Raw genomic sequence first — 15,858 nt, forward strand, 5'->3', positions numbered from 1 at the left:
AAAATAGTTTGAACATGGTCTGAAATGGTCGAACTTGCTCAAATAGGCTGAACTTGGGTCATCTTAGCCATTAAAGACTATTTCTTCTTCAGCTCCTGTGTAAAAATATTAATATAATACTTGATATGTTGTGACTCCCTCGAACCGCGCGATTCGACTCAGATCTTGTCGTTTTGGCCTCTGCTACCTACATGTAAAATTTAAGAATGGAAAGCAATCTCCACTTTTTTCTTCTTTTTTTTTACCCAACCCGTCAGTAATAGACATGAGAATTTGCTCTGCTGCCGTCTGCGATGTTCTCTGCTATGCTAATGAATGGATGCAGGACATGTTTATATAACACGCATGAGGTAATGTTTCGAGCACGTCTTTCAGTGCACAGTGCGATTGCCGGCAAGTCGGAAGGTTCAAAGACAGAATCCGATTGAGGAAAAAAAAAAAAGAGAGAGAAAGAAAATCAAGAGCCAGGATCACCCGGGCACAATAATGTAAAGTAAATTCCCCTCCCTGTAAAACAATTAACTCTGAGCCCTTGACCACCCCGTTTGGGATACATGGCGTCTGGCAATGGAAATGGATGGAAATTGAGGGGACTCTTTACAATTAATAGTTGCAAACAAGTTACGTTATTACAATGACAAACCTGGGGTGCGGGATAAATGGCGAACTCCAGCTTGCTCTTCTTGCCGTAGTCGACTGAGAGTCGTTCCATCAGCAGGGAGGTGAAGCCCGAACCGGTACCCCCGCCGAAGGAGTGGAACACCAGGAAACCCTAAGATGTAAACACGGGGAAGGAAGGTTAGGCAGGGATATCATGAGCGTAAGAATCTGCGGTTGGATTCTCTAGTGGATAAAATTTCAAGTAAAACTATGACAATACTGAGAATTATGTAGAAAAATGTTAGTGACTCCATCCTTTGAATTATGCATTATCATCACCATTAGCAAGAATTCTGCACTAAAAAAAAAAAAAAAAAAAAAAAAAAATGGGTTGGTGTTATGCATTGGTAACCTTGAGAATAATGCTACGCGAAGTTATTACTGAGCTTTTTTTTTTTTTCTTATTTTAAAACATTTCTTTGCACATTATGACATTATGGGTTAGTGAATTTAGTATTACGTTAAATTTACTCATTACCTAAGAGCTACATTCCCCTTGCTGCATATCCGTGATCAGGTATGTCGCTATACGAAGAAAATCTGATTAAAAACAATAAATTGTATTATAATGCCCGTTGTTTTTCGTTACTAGTTTACCGACGTCTGTTTATTCATGATATTAGTGTGCAGCTTGTTGTCTTCTTAGCTTTCTTTTTTCTTTTCCTTTGTTTTCTGCAGCTGAAACAAGCTTGTCTAGGCGGGAGTGAGTGCTAGCAGCTCACACCCTTGTATCAGGATAAAGATGTGGTGACTCCGCCGCTTATTATTTGTGATGTAACTTGGGAGAAGTCTCGTAGCTCCTGCAGCTTAATCTAAGGGTTAAATCGTCCTGTAATTCTTTTTTTTTTTTAATTTGTCAGAACTAGAAGACTCACAGAACATGAATACTAAGTTGTAGCTACATAAATGGAAAAAAAAAAAAACTGGAATGAGTTTCGTATGCTACTAGTCAGATCAACCCTTCATTCTGACATGTGACCATCAACAAAGCCGAAAGGGGTTAGGGATGTTGGTCAGATTAGAACAAACGCCGTATAGTAACTCGCCTGTAGCCCGGTGCATTGGTCAGCCAGCCTGCGTGTCTTGTCCAGCACGATGTCCACAATCTCCTTGCCGATGGTGTAGTGGCCTCTAGCGTAGTTGTTGGCTGCGTCCTCCTTCCCGGTGATCAGCTGCTCGGGGTGGAACAGCTGGCGGTAGGCTCCTGTGCGTACCTCGTCTGGGGAAAATGGGGAAAATGAGAGAGACAGAGAGAGAGAGACAGGTTCTCTGGGGTGGAATAACTGTCTGGAGGATCTGTTGGCACCTTGTTTGTGGGGAGAAAGAGGGAGAAAATGGAGAAGAGGCGGAGGGCGAGACTAGAGGAGGATGGGGAGGTAAGGGAGATAAAAACTGAGAGAGAGAGAGAGAGAGAGAGAGGGGAACTTGTGGTGGAAGAGTTGTTGCTACACCCACGTCCACTCCTCGTTTAGGGATGACGGGGTGAGAGAGAAGGCGAATAAATATAAAGGCAGCGAACGGCAACAGAAAGGGGAGAAAGATGATGCCAGAGAGAGAGAGAGAGAGGGGGGGGGAGGTAATGGAGAGAATAAAGGGTGAAATACGAAGCGAGGGAGAGAGAAAATGAGAAAGGAGAGGTGATGGAGGGGATGACCAGGACCAAGAGAAAGAGAAGGAGGAGGGAAGACTAGAGAAGGATTTAGACTGGAGGGAGGAAGACTGGAGGAAGATATTAAAGAGATGGGAAGAAGAGTCACAGGAAAGGAAGGAAGAGTGAAGGAAGATTTAGAGAAGAGAGAAAGACTTTAAGAGGCTGCAGGAATATGAAAAAAGACAGAAAGCATAGGTTGGAATAGTGAAGGAAGATTTTGATAGGAGGAAAGAAGACTCGGGGCAGTGTTAGGAGGGAGGAAAACTGGAGGAAGATTTAGGAGGGAGAAAGACTGGAGGAAGATACAGAGAGGAGGGAGGAAGACTCAAAGAGGCAGAGGAGGGATATGGAGGAAGGAAAAGAGAACAGAGAGGAAACGGCTGGTGTAAAGATTAAAAGGAAGAAAGAATATTGAGAAGAAATATTAACAGATGAGAGAGGAAGCGTGCACGAAACTTTAGAAAGATTTAAAGAGGAGGGAGGAAGACTGGAGAAAGATTGAGAGAGGACGGAGAAAGACTGGAGGAAGATTTAGTGCAGAAGGAAGAAGATTGGAGGAAGATTTAGAGAGAAAGGAAGAAGAGTGGAGGTAGATTTAGTAAGGAAAGTGGATGACTGGAGAAATACTTAGAAAGGAGGAAGGAAGATTTAGAGAGAAAGGAGGAAGATTGGAGAAGGACTTAGAGAGGATGTAGAAAGATTTAGAAAGGAGGGAAGAAGATAAGTGGAAGATTTAAAACGGAAAGAAAAATATTAGAGAAACATTTTGAGAGGAGGGAGAAAAATTAGATGATGATTTAGAGAGGAGGAAGACAGGCTGGGAAGGAATTATCGGAGGTCAAGGAAAAGAACGGTCGAGAAAATTACAGGACGTGAATGGCAGAGGCGAAAGAGACGGTCGATAAAAGAGGGAAGAAAGAACGACAGTAAAAAGAAACAAGAAAGAAAGAACCAGACTAAGGACATCTAAACCCCGCGTTTCTTATATTTTATGCAAAACGAAAGCGCCAACGGCTGAAAGCCTGAAAAAAAAAAAAAAAAAAAGTCCTTTACAAGAAAAACTGAACATAAAAGCCACAATCAGGATCGTTCATTTCGAGAAGCCTAGACAGAATACGTAGGGGAAATAAATGGAGGAAGTCGGTTGACTAATCACATACATGAAAGTTTGAGAGCATCAGTTATCTCATGCATGAGAAAGCTAGACGGGAAAAGGGATGACAGTGTGTAGCTACATGGGTAATGCGTATCCGCGGCAATGAGGTAGGGATGCAGGCAGAGTCTAGAAGAGTAGTGACTGGTGAATGAGCTATGGCTTGGGGAAGGAGATAACTATAATGGTGAAGAGAGTGAGGTTGGAGGGAGCTAGTAAGACAAGTAGAGTTGATAAGACGGGAAATCTTTAGCTCTACCCTGTTTAGAAGACTTGTATGTGGTGAGCCCCTACACATAAGAGTTGTACTCCACACAGGGGCTAATAAGACCCCTATCCAAGTGAAGAACTGTGCAAAGTTAAAGAAAGTACCAAGTCGATTAAGCACAGCCAAGCTCTGGAAAGCGGATTTGGTAAGGGAAGTAATGTGGTCTTTCCATGACATGCCCCGGAGAGAAGAAACGTCAAGGATACTGAAAGATGATGAAGGACTAAGTTGTGTGTTGCTGGACATTCTTGGAAGATTTTTGTGAGCTAAAAGATGGATCCATTGAGTTTTTTATGCATTTATAAAACAAAATTTCTTTTGAGAGAAGTGAAAAACCAGATGTGACAGCTCCATGCCGTGATTGTTGAAATAACCGTTATGATAGACGGTATGAGAAGCGGGTGGAAAAGCGAAGGGTGGAATCATCAGCATTTAAGTGAATACGGCTAAGTGAAAAGCAACACAAACATAATTAATAAGAGGAGGAAGAGAGTTAGTGAAAGGACACATCGCTGAGGACAACCACTACTGATAGCTTTAGAATAAGGTGGCCGTCTACAAAAGCAGCTACAGAATGACTAGAAAGGAAACTTGAGATAAGGCGCAAACAGAAGGATAGAAACCTAAGAGGGGACGTTGGAAATCAAAGATCTGTGCCAGACTTTGAGATGTGAGTGCAGTGGCAAAGATTTCACTAACATCCTGAAAAGAGGATGACCAAAATGTAAGAGGAATGTGAGATGATCGGTGAAGCGACCCTGACAGAATTCATACTGACGGTGTAAAAAGATGCCTATGAGAAAAAAAAAAAAAAGGAGGGGAGGGGTATTTCTTCGGAACAGGCTGAGTGACAGCAAACCCCAGCCAGAAGGACAGGTACAATCTGACAAAGGCAAACGGGTCTACCTAAGCAGGATGCCCGCAAGGAAGCACATTTCCTGAGAACAACAGAACAGACTGTTTCTGGACTGTACGCCTTATTAATACCGAGGCCACAGAAAGCAGAATATACATCAGAAGAAATTATTATTTCAGATATAAGGAAGTCTGTCTATCCATTTATCTATCTCTACGTCTATCTCTATTTACCAACACAGACTTAAAAAAAACACACACACAAAGATCCCCACTTACCAATAACTGAAGGCTCAAGATCAACAAAGATGGCCCTTGGCACGTGTTTCCCAGACCCAGTCTCGCTGAAGAAGGTGTTGAAGGAGTCGTCCCCGTCGCCTATGGTCTTGTCAGAGGGCATGGTGCCATCTGGAGCGATGCCATGTTCCAGGCAGTACAGCTCCCAGCACGCATTGCCCATCTGTACACCAGCCTGACCCACATGGATGCTGATACACTCACGCTGTGGGGAAAAGAAAAGAAAAAATTAGGTTTATGGATGGAAACACTGAAAAGTTGTTTAGCAGGGATGTGTGTGTGTGTGTGTGTGTGTGTGTGTGTGTGTGTGTGTGTGTGTGTGTGTGTGTGTGTGTGTGTGTGTGTGTGTGTGTGTGTGTGTGTGTGTGTGTGTGTGTGTGTGTGTGTGTGTGTGTACATAAAGGAGGTCAATAGTAGGTAGGGGAGTAGTAATGGCAGCTGTGAGGCGGGCCGAGTGGTGATTATACCTCCCTTGTTAATGCCACACCTTGCATGTCGGGTTTCCATGCTAGGGCTAGAGGCCTGAGTTTACTGTCACACCCTCATACACTCATATCCTTATACTCCTCGCCACAACATTATACCACAGCCTTATACCCTTCCCCACAACACACCCTCATATGCTCCTTAATATGTGTGGTTCCAGTGGTAGGGGTAAAGGGATAAGTTTATTGCCACACCCTAATAGTTCATACCCTTATATCCTTATACCGTGACCTTTTTACCTTCACACCCTTATGCAGTGCCAATACACTCCTCATACCACATCCCTGAAGCGTAGCATATATCCTCATACTCTCACAGCACATCCATATACTTTCATACCCTTTATTCTTATGCCTACATGCTATATCCTCATACCATTGCAATACACCATCATACCGTTGCAACACACTTTCCTTCTAATATACTATAGCAGTAGCCGTGTGTGTGTGTGTGTGTGTGTGAGTGTGTGTGTGTTTTGGACAGCCGAAACTACACATTCAAATCGCACCAAAATTAGCAAAAAATAGCAAAAAATATCTATCTATCTATCTATCTATAGCCCGACGCCCTAATCCCGCAAAGGGTGGCCGCAGACAAAACGCCTCCAAGTCACTCTGTCACCCACCATTTGACTCCCCTCCCCCCAACTCACCCCCCCCTCCCTCATATACCTCTCAACTCCATCCCTCCACCTCATCCTCGGTCTCCCCCTCCCTCCACTTCACCTACATACACCCTCTTAGTCAGTCTTTCATTCTCCATTCTTTCTACATGTCCAAACCACCTCAGTGTATTTCTCCTAATTTTCTCAACCACATCCACATCCACCCAACAACGTTCCTTCACTTCTTCATTCGTCATCCTGTCCTTCCAGGTCACTCCACATGCTCCTTTCGGGTAACTCATTTCCACTGCTCTCACTCTTGACTTGTTCCCCTGTAGCAAGGTCCACGCCTCGCTTCCATACGTCAGGGTAGGGATCACAATACTAACATGCAGTGACTTCTTAAATTCACTGAAACACCATCATACCCTTGCAGTATATCGACCATTATAATACACCATCATACCCATGCAATATATCCTCAACCACTGCAATACACCATCATACCCTTGCAATACATCCTCAGCCATTGCAATACATCCTCATACACCCACCTTTGTTATCTCCCCATATTATACGACATCTTTGTATATGTATTGTCACTTCCAGACGATTCTATTCAGCTCAAACAGGAAGATCGCATTCTAGTAATTTTTTCAGTACAATACCGCCATTTATTTATTTATTTATTATCGTTGTTATTAAGAACTGTACATTCTGTGGAATTCCTGGATATTGTAGATATTATTATTTTTTTTTTTGGGGGGGGAGGGGGAAAGATCTTGAAGGCTGGCATTTCAAGACTGTTCGAGATACAGACTTGAAATATTCAGGAATGATGTATCTTGCTTGGAGGCTTCTTTTGGCACCATCTTTTTTTTTTTTTTTTTTTTTTTCTTAGCACTAGCGTCCTCTATGTTATTTTTTCAATTTTTGCTCTCCTGTGCAGCAAAAACTACAGAATCGATTGCTTTGCAAATGTTCCGGTATGTAGTCGTCAACATATATTAGTGCACCTGGGTATTGATACTGAGATCCAACGAACAACTTTTGAGATCTTGAGGAAAATCACAATTGCCGCCTCATTCCGCCGCCTCATGCCTGAATGTGCGAAATCGAAGAGTATTTGGCCGATTTTGACCAAACTTGGTGGAAACGTAGTGGGTCATGAGCGAACATGCTCTGCGTAGGATGAATGACCTTGACCATGATCTCAAAGTCACAGGTGAAAATCAGTAAATAATTTTGAGTCACACCAAAAGGCCCTGAACATTAGGTCTACGCTGATAATAAACGTATTTTCAGAATCCTAAGTGTCTACTTTTTAACATTTCATAACAGTAGTTACCTATGTATGACAGATCAATATTTTTTTTTTTATGCTTTTGACGATTTTTTAGACTTATCATCAAAACACAGTACTGTGTATATTTCAAAAGACTGTTCACCTTATCTGATATACAGGTGTGATTTTTTTTTTGTCATTATCCTGGAATGTGGCATTATCATCTGGAATGTGGTCTTTGAATATTTCGTCGGCAATTTCGAATCATTATTATTATTATTATCATTATTATTATCCTCATTATTATTATTATTGTTACTGCTAATACTGTTGTTGTTGTTGTTGTTGTTGTTGCTGCTGTTGTTGTTATGCTTGTTCTTGCTGCCTCCAGACGGCTTTATTCAACTCAGAAAAGCTTCCCGTATTGAACAGGTTAATGCCCTCCCCCCCCCCTGTCTTGCATGTTTGGCTCTCATGGACTGCCTGGGGTTTATAGTTACACCCAAACACACTCACTACACACCCCAAACACACTCACTACACACCCCAAACACTCACTACACATCCCAAACACACTCACTACACACCCCAAACACTACACACCCCAAACACACTCACTACACACCCCAAACACACTCACTACACACCCCAAACACGTACTACACACCCAAACACACTCACTACACACCCCAAACACTCACTACACACCCAGACACACTCACTACACACCCCAAACGCACTCACTACACACCCAGACACACTCACTACACACCCCAAACATACTCACTGCACACCCAAACACGCTTACTAACCACCCCAAACACACTCACTACACACCCCAAACACACTCACTACACACCCAAACTCACTCACTACACCCCTAAACACACTCACTACACACTCCAAACACGCTCACTACACACCCCAAACACGCTCATTACACACCCCAAACACACTCACTACACACCCCAAACACACTCACTACACACCCAAACTCACTCACTACACCCCTAAACACACTCACTACACACTCCAAACACGCTCATTACACACCCCAAACACGCAAATTATACACTCCCATACCCTCCTTCACAACACACATATAATTCACACTCATAATTCTTTCTTACACACTTACTCCATCTTCATACTCTTACACTCTCACGACACCCTCATACTCTTACACTCTCACTACACCCTCATACTCTTACACTCTCACTACACCCTCATACTCTTACACACTCACTACACCCTCATATTCATCTCACTACACCCTCATACTCTTGCACACTCACTTCACCCTCATACTCTTACTCTCACTACACCTTCATTGCACACTTTACACCCATCACGCCCTCATTCATTCACCACTACATGCAGTACTATTCCCTAATATTCACACCACCCACACAATCACACCGGATCCTATACCATCACTACTACGATATCCACACCACCTTCAGCCATACCAGCTTATATATCCCTCATCCCTAATACCCACACCTCCCCATACCATCTCCTAATACACTTACACCTACTCCGCCTCATACCCACACCACTCACCCCCACCCTCCCTCACACCCATCCTCCCTCATACCCACACCACTCACACGCACCCTCCCTCACGCCCTAATACCGCGTGATGGTAAAGTGGAGTATTGAGCGAGGGGAGGCGTGTGGACTGCTATGTGACCAGTCAGTGGAGAGGCGCCTGACTGACTGGGAGTGACTGGGGATATTGATGTGACTGTCTCCCCATGCAATATTAACCTCCTGACTGACTGACTCACTGGTGGTATTGACTGGGTGTGTGGATTTGACTGTCTCCCCAATCATAAGACCGCTACCTGACTGACTGACTGATTGGACTGTGGTAGTGACTGGGGGTATTAATGTGACTGGTACTCCCCCCCACAAACCGTCCTACAATCTCCGTATCGACAGTCACCAGCATACCTCCGCCCTATTTTTCCCCTCCCCCCTCTCCCCCTTCCCCTTCCCCTGGTTCTTTTCTTTCCCCTTCCCCTCTCCCTGTCCTTCCTCTTCGCCCCCCCCCACACACACACACTGTCTCACACTCCCTCCGCACGGACAGTCGCCTCCCCCTCCCTCCCCCTTCTTCCTCATCCCCTTATCTCCTCCTCCTCCTTTTCCTCCCCTCCCCCACAGTCTTACAATCCCTCTGCACTGAGTCATCCCCCACCCCTGCCCTTTCATCCCCATCCTTCTCCTCTTCATCATCATCATCATCATCATTATCAGTATCATAAGCTGTCTGATGAACAGTTATAACAGCTTAACGAATTACCAAGTACATAAGTTTAGCTAGGGGAATCAATTAGTGCCAAGTTATACAATGTTCTATCAGCGCCCCATTACTTTGACCAGTTAGATATTCCGTTTGTCTCTCGGCCTTCAGTCAGTCAATTAGTCAGTCAGTCAGTCAGTCAGTCAAGCTATGTGGTCTGATGCTGACATACGTGACCAATTAATGAATAAGTTAGAATAATTGCCGTATAGAATAATTTGGATTTGGTATTTGTCTACTTAGTACTTTGCCCCTACAGTGATTGATGATGTCTTTTTAACAGTTCTTGCTGCCACCAGACGATTGAATTCAGCTTAGAGAGACTTCTGGTAGTACAAAGGCTAAAACAATCAAGAAACGATGTCAGTTAACGCTAAGGTAAATGATATCGTCTGACAGCAGCAACAGCATACAAAAAAGACACTACGTCACCGTTTGAAGGGGATAATGAACAGATGGTCTAGGACTGTCAATTTATCGGTCTAAAAGCTAGATCAACAATCAGACCTGGAGACGACGTTGAACTAATACGATAGTCAATTAACAAGGTAGAAATTCAGATAACTACTCGGAAAATCAGACTTGGAGACGATAATGAACTAATACCATAGCTAGTCAACCAGTTACAGTAGAAAGTCATGTAAGGGCTCAGACAATCAGACCTGGAGACGATCATTTTTGGAAAGATGGCAAGCTAAAATCTCTTACGAAATCAGCTTTTGATACGCTACAGTGCCGTCTTCGATCCCTTCGCTCCCATTACTTTTTTTTTTTTAATTCCTGCAACATTCAGATGTTATTCAGCTTAGGAGGGACTTTCACAAGGGAGATTTGAGATAAAGCCTTACTTAACCCCTTCACTATAAGAGGTCCTTCGTCAGTTGAATAAAATCGTCCGTCTAGCGACTCTAGCCTCATGAAGTTCAGGAAATGTGCCATTGCAGTGAAGGGGATAGCAGCGCTACACAGGTGCTGGCTTTCTACAGAGCCCTTTCGCTAGTGTGTGGAGTACAGCATTTATGTGTGTGTGTGTGTGTGTGTGTGTGTGTGTGTGTGTGTGTGTGTGTGTGTGTGTGTATCGATGGATGGACGGATAGATGGATATATATGTGTGTGCATGTGTGTTTGTCTCGAGGGGAGGAGCATACATAAACAGCTCATCTAAACAGCGTGGCGTCTACGATTTATAGTTAGTCTCATCAAATCTCCATTTGTCTGAGTCCAGTGTCTCTCCTTATCTTCGTTGCGGCATTTTATTATTCTTTTTACTATCGATATTACACTTGGCATTGCTCTTTGTGCTACCACGATCACTTATTTCTTTTACCCCCTGGCTCGAGGTGGGTCGAAGCTAGGGCAGAAGACATGCCAGGCGAGCGGACGGACACTGGCCACATAATTTATGAAAGGCTCACTCACCTGAACCGCAACTCAGAGTCACGGACGAAACACATGAGCACAGCTATGAAGCAATATTGATTCCTTTACTATAGTATATTATGTTGTTATGATTTTAGTATTATGTTCATGAAACTAAGTCAAGGAGAGCAAAAAGTGCATCCGTTGTCGTATTACATTTATTATTACTGGAAGTGGTATCTGTAGTATGTATATATATATATATATGGAGCCTCTGTGGTACATTGGTAGAGTGTGCGTTTCGCACGCAAGTCAGCGTGGGTTCGCCTCCCGCCAGAGTTGTAAAAACTTTGGGAAGCGTTCACCAAGCCACTTGCTACTTTGGCGAACACCAGGGGTGCTGTGATTGAACCAGTGTCGCATACTAGTATGCTTGCACCCAATCGGCTTAAGGCGGGCCGATTACACTTGGTTCACAGACTATACACACATCCAAAGCCACTACAACACTACAGTTACACTCACAAGCACTTCTCACCCTACATACAGTCTCTACCAGACAGCCTAAGCCATTACAAGTCCACTGCTGAACAAAGGCCTTCCCCACCCAACCTTCTCCACGAATTCCTTAACTGAGCCAATCTTTGCCACGTTTTCCCTGCAAACTTCGCTACCTCATCTCTCCATCTCCAGTCTGGCCTTTTTCTGCTATGCTTACAGTCTCTTGGCGTCCAGTCAGTTCCCCTCTTGCTCCATCGGTTATCCCTTATTCTTGCTACATGGCCTGCCCACCTCCATTTCTGTTCTTTTATAACCTCTATAATGTCTGTGACTGTAGTGTGCTCTCTCATCCAAGTTGATCTTTTCCTGTCTCCTAAAAATATTCCCAACACTGACCTTTCCATTGCCGTCTGAGAACGGAATAATTTATTTTCCATCGATTTTGCCAGTTTCTAGGCCTCACAACCATAGGTCATAGATGGAATTATACATTCGTTATATGCTTTTCGTTTTAGACAAACTGGTAATCTACTGTACTTTTCATAATGTCCCTATGTTTGCCGAAAGCTTTCCATCCAATTGTAATGCGTCTTTTTATTTCGCTATCATGATCTTTCGTTAATTATATATATATATATATATATATATATATATATATATATATATATATGTGTGTGTGTGTGTGTGTGTGTGTGTGTGTGTAAAATCCTCTAGACACGTGTACTGCTATTAAACCCTATATCTTCGGCAGTATACCCTATTTACTCTAACTTGGCCTAAAATTGACGTCTCTCCATCTTGAACCCCGAGATATGATACGTGATTAACACTGGAATATCATGTCAGTTACGAAGAAGTGCCATGGAAAGGATGTAGAGCAATGGTAATGTCCTAATCCGCCATTAACTTACATGAAATAAGTTGCAAATGGACAAAATCTGGCCCTTGTTATGGAAAAACAACTATATCGGCTGAGTATCATAACCACTCGGCAGGATCTCAACTATTCTTAGTCTTTCATGAGCACAACTGGAATAATTTTTCTCAAGCAGTCTTTCTTCCTGCTGACGATCTCCAGTCTTTTAATATGTGTCCAGGCATCTCCAAAGGAAAGATCTTTACTTGGTTCCCTTCTGTTTGACCATCAACTGAAGGAAGCTTTTTTTTTTTTTTCCCCCGTCTTTCTCGGGATTGCAAGAAGTCAATTCCAATCAGACAGTCAGCTAACCAGTCACACAATCAAAGTACCAGTAAGATAGGCAGGCAATCAGTTAACCTGTTACTATAGGCAGATAATCAGTTAATCTGTTACTTTTCTGATTATACACGGTAATCGGCAAGTCAAACAGTTATATAGGCAGTAGGACAATCAGGTTGGAGCTCAGATAAATAACATTAAGATAATCAGTGTATTGTTTTCCCAATCAGATGGTCTATGAGGTAAATGTTAGAAAATGAGGTAATATTCAGTAGGCAGTGAGGCAGCAGTGACCCTATGAAGTAACAGCAGCCTGGCCGTCTAGAGAGCCAGACACTGCGACGCCTTGGCTATTGACTGCCTGCACCTCCTGTCTACGACCCCCACCTCTGCTCCCCTAACCCCCTTTCTGTCTCCCTAAACCTCATGTATCCCCCACTTCCTGTCTCCCCCACCCTCATCTATTCCAACCCTTCTATTTCTCCCCCTTACACTCTATCGTCTCCTACCTATTCACCCCACCCCACCGTCTCCCCACCCCTTTTAAATCCCTCCTTTATCTCCATACCGTTTCTCCAATTTGTACTTTCTCTTGCTCTTTCTTTACTCCTCTTCCCTATTGTCTCCTGTCTACTCCTCCATGGTCTCTCCACTTCCTGTCTCTCTTCATCCTGTCTCAGCTCGGTATCTCCAACCTGTTTACTCGTCCTGTCTCATCCTCCTCCGCTTTCTCCATTCTCGTCTCTCTTCCTCTGTTGTCTTCCTCCTTCCTCCCTCCTCCAATTTCACTTCCGTCTTTTTCCTCTTTTCCTCCTGTCTCTCTTCTTTCCCTCCTATCTCCTCCCTTTCCCTCCTTTCCCCTCCGTTTTCCTCCAATCTCCTCCCTTTTCCTCCAGTCTTCTCCCATTTTTTCTAGTCTCCTCCCTTTCCCGCCAATCACCTCCCTTTTCCTCCAGTCTCCTCAAATTCTTTTCCATCATACGTATTTTCCTCCTGTCTCCTCCATTTTTTTTCCTCCGGTCTCCCCCTTTTCCCTTCTGTCTTCTCTCTTTCCCTCCTGTCACTTCCCCATTTCCTCCTATCTCGTGTCTTCTTCTATTGCTTCTATATGCTCTTGTTTTTCTTCTTCTCAATCCTCCTCCTCCTCCACCTCCTCCTCCTCATCCTCATCATCATCATCATCGTCGTCTTTATCGTCATCATCTTCTTCTTCCTCTACTTCTTCTTCTTCTTCTTCCCCTTCTTCTCCATCACCTTGTTCCCCATCCTCCTGCATTCCAATAACTTTTCGCCTCGTCGTGTCTGTCCCCACCACCTCCCCCCGCCCCATTTATATCTTACCCCCTACCCCCTCCCCATTTCCCTCCCCCACCCTCTCTCCCATCACATGCATTCTTCCACCACCCTGTCTTTTCCCACTCCCTTCACCCTTCCCTCCCCAGTGCTTCCCCTTACTTCCATTCTACATTCATCTCTTTTCTCCCTTTCTCTTCAATTCTTTCTGTTTTCCTCTTCTCTTCCTATTTCCCTCCTCTCCTCTTTCCCATTCATTCCTCTGATTTCTTTTTTTCGTTTCTCCCCCCTCCTTTTTTTTTCTTTCTCTCCTCTGGCCTTTCTCTTCTTTTGCCTCTTTCTCCTGTCAATTCGTTTTCCAGTTCCTCTACTTTTCCTTTCCCCCTTGACTCTCCTCTTTCTTTTTTTCTCTCATTTCCTCCCTTTCCTCCTTGCCTCTCGTCTTTCTCCTCTCCCCCTTTCTCTCCTCTCCTCTCCTCCAGTCTCTCCTCTCATCTACCCCTTCTCTCCCCCTTTCCTTTCCCCTCCCATCGCTCTTTCACACTCTCTCCCCACCACATACATATTTCCTTCCTCCTACTCACTACACCCTTCCCTGTTCCTCTGAATCATTCCTTCCTCACCTCTCCCCTTCCTTCCATCCTCCATCTCACTCCAGTACCTCGTTCTTCCTTCCTTGTATACCCTTCCTCTTTCCTTTATCCCCTTCCCATCCACTCCCCCTGCTCCACCATCGTATTCGTATATCTTGCCACTCTCACCAATACCTGCATCCTTCCCCTCCCCACTGCCTTTCCCTTCCGGCCCTCTCTCTCTTCACCTCCCCCTCTCTTCCCCTCCTTCCCTTCCCATCTACACCCACCATCTCCTTATACGTTCTTCCCCTTCCTATCTTCCTTTTCCTCCCTCCATTCAATTTCCTATCGCTTTCCTCCTCCTCCTCTCCTTGCATTTTCCCCACCACCTCCCCTCCATTTATTTTCCCTTTCCCCTCCCCTACTTCCAGCATCTTCCCCATCTCTCCCCCTCCCCTTCCTCTCCTCCATCATCCTATCCTTGTCTTCCTCCTCCTCTGCTTGCACTCGCTCCACCACCTTCCTTCCCTCCCCCTTTCCCCACTCTTGCCGCTAACAACCTGCGTCCCTACTTCACCACCTTCCCTTCCTCCTCTCTGAACATCCTCTCCCTCTCCTCCTCCTCCTCCTCTCTGTTACCTTCCCTCCCCCTCCGCCTTCCCTCTCCTCCACCTCTACTACCTTCCCTCCCCGTCCGCCTTCCCTATCCCCCTCCCCTCATTGCTCCCCCCTCCCCACCGCCTGATCCGCACCCCCTCTGCAGTGCTATGAGTCAACCCAATGCAGTAGGTGATGGACAGATACCACTACACACTCCCTATTGCTTCATGACACACCCTACACACTCCCTATTGCTTCATGACACACACTACACACTCCCTATTGCTTCATGACACACACTACACACTCCCTATTGCTTCATGACACACCCTACACACTCCCTATTGCTTCAAGACACACACTACACACTCCCTATTGCTTCATGACACACCCTACACACTCCCTATTGCTTCATGACACACACTACACACTCCCTATTGCTTCATGACACACACTACACACTCCCTATTGCTTCATGACACACACTACACACTCCCTATTGCATCAAGACACACACTACACACTCCCTATTGCTTCATGACCCACACTGCACCACACGGCAACGCTTAGGCTGTCAGTGGAAGCGAAAGTGATTATAGGTAGTCTGCAGAAAGCATCATATAGACATGGCAATAGAATTATAATATGATGTGCAAAGATATTATAGGCATTGTGCAAAAATCATGGCCAGTGTAGCAGGACTATAGTAACTGTTGTGGAATTATACCAAATGTTGCGGTACTGCCAATGCAACGATGATTATTA

The 15,858-nt window shown here is 44.4% G+C and overlaps 2 protein-coding genes across 3 annotated transcripts in view; one reads left to right on the plus strand and one right to left on the minus strand.

Annotated features, from left to right (window-relative positions):
* Positions 1-15,858, plus strand: part of Scsalpha1 (Succinyl-coenzyme A synthetase alpha subunit 1) — a 68,780-nt gene that overhangs the window by 16,264 nt on the left and 36,658 nt on the right. The gene's annotated exons all lie outside the window — the stretch shown is intronic.
* Positions 1-15,858, minus strand: part of LOC145397146 (tubulin alpha-1A chain-like) — a 45,340-nt gene that overhangs the window by 14,540 nt on the left and 14,942 nt on the right. For both annotated transcript variants that reach the window (XM_080270344.1, XM_080270351.1), the window contains exons 2-4: positions 4,867-5,089; positions 1,707-1,879; positions 644-772 (exon numbers count right to left, since the gene is read on the minus strand). In XM_080270344.1, coding sequence (XP_080126470.1) covers positions 644-772; positions 1,707-1,879; positions 4,867-5,089 — 525 coding nt within the window. The remainder of the gene's footprint in view (positions 1-643; positions 773-1,706; positions 1,880-4,866; positions 5,090-15,858) is intronic.

The sequence above is a fragment of the Coenobita brevimanus genome, chromosome 5 (genome assembly GCF_032717465.1).
Source record: "Coenobita brevimanus isolate Jiangsu-jjx chromosome 5, ASM3271746v2, whole genome shotgun sequence".
Taxonomy (NCBI): domain Eukaryota; kingdom Metazoa; phylum Arthropoda; class Malacostraca; order Decapoda; family Coenobitidae; genus Coenobita; species Coenobita brevimanus.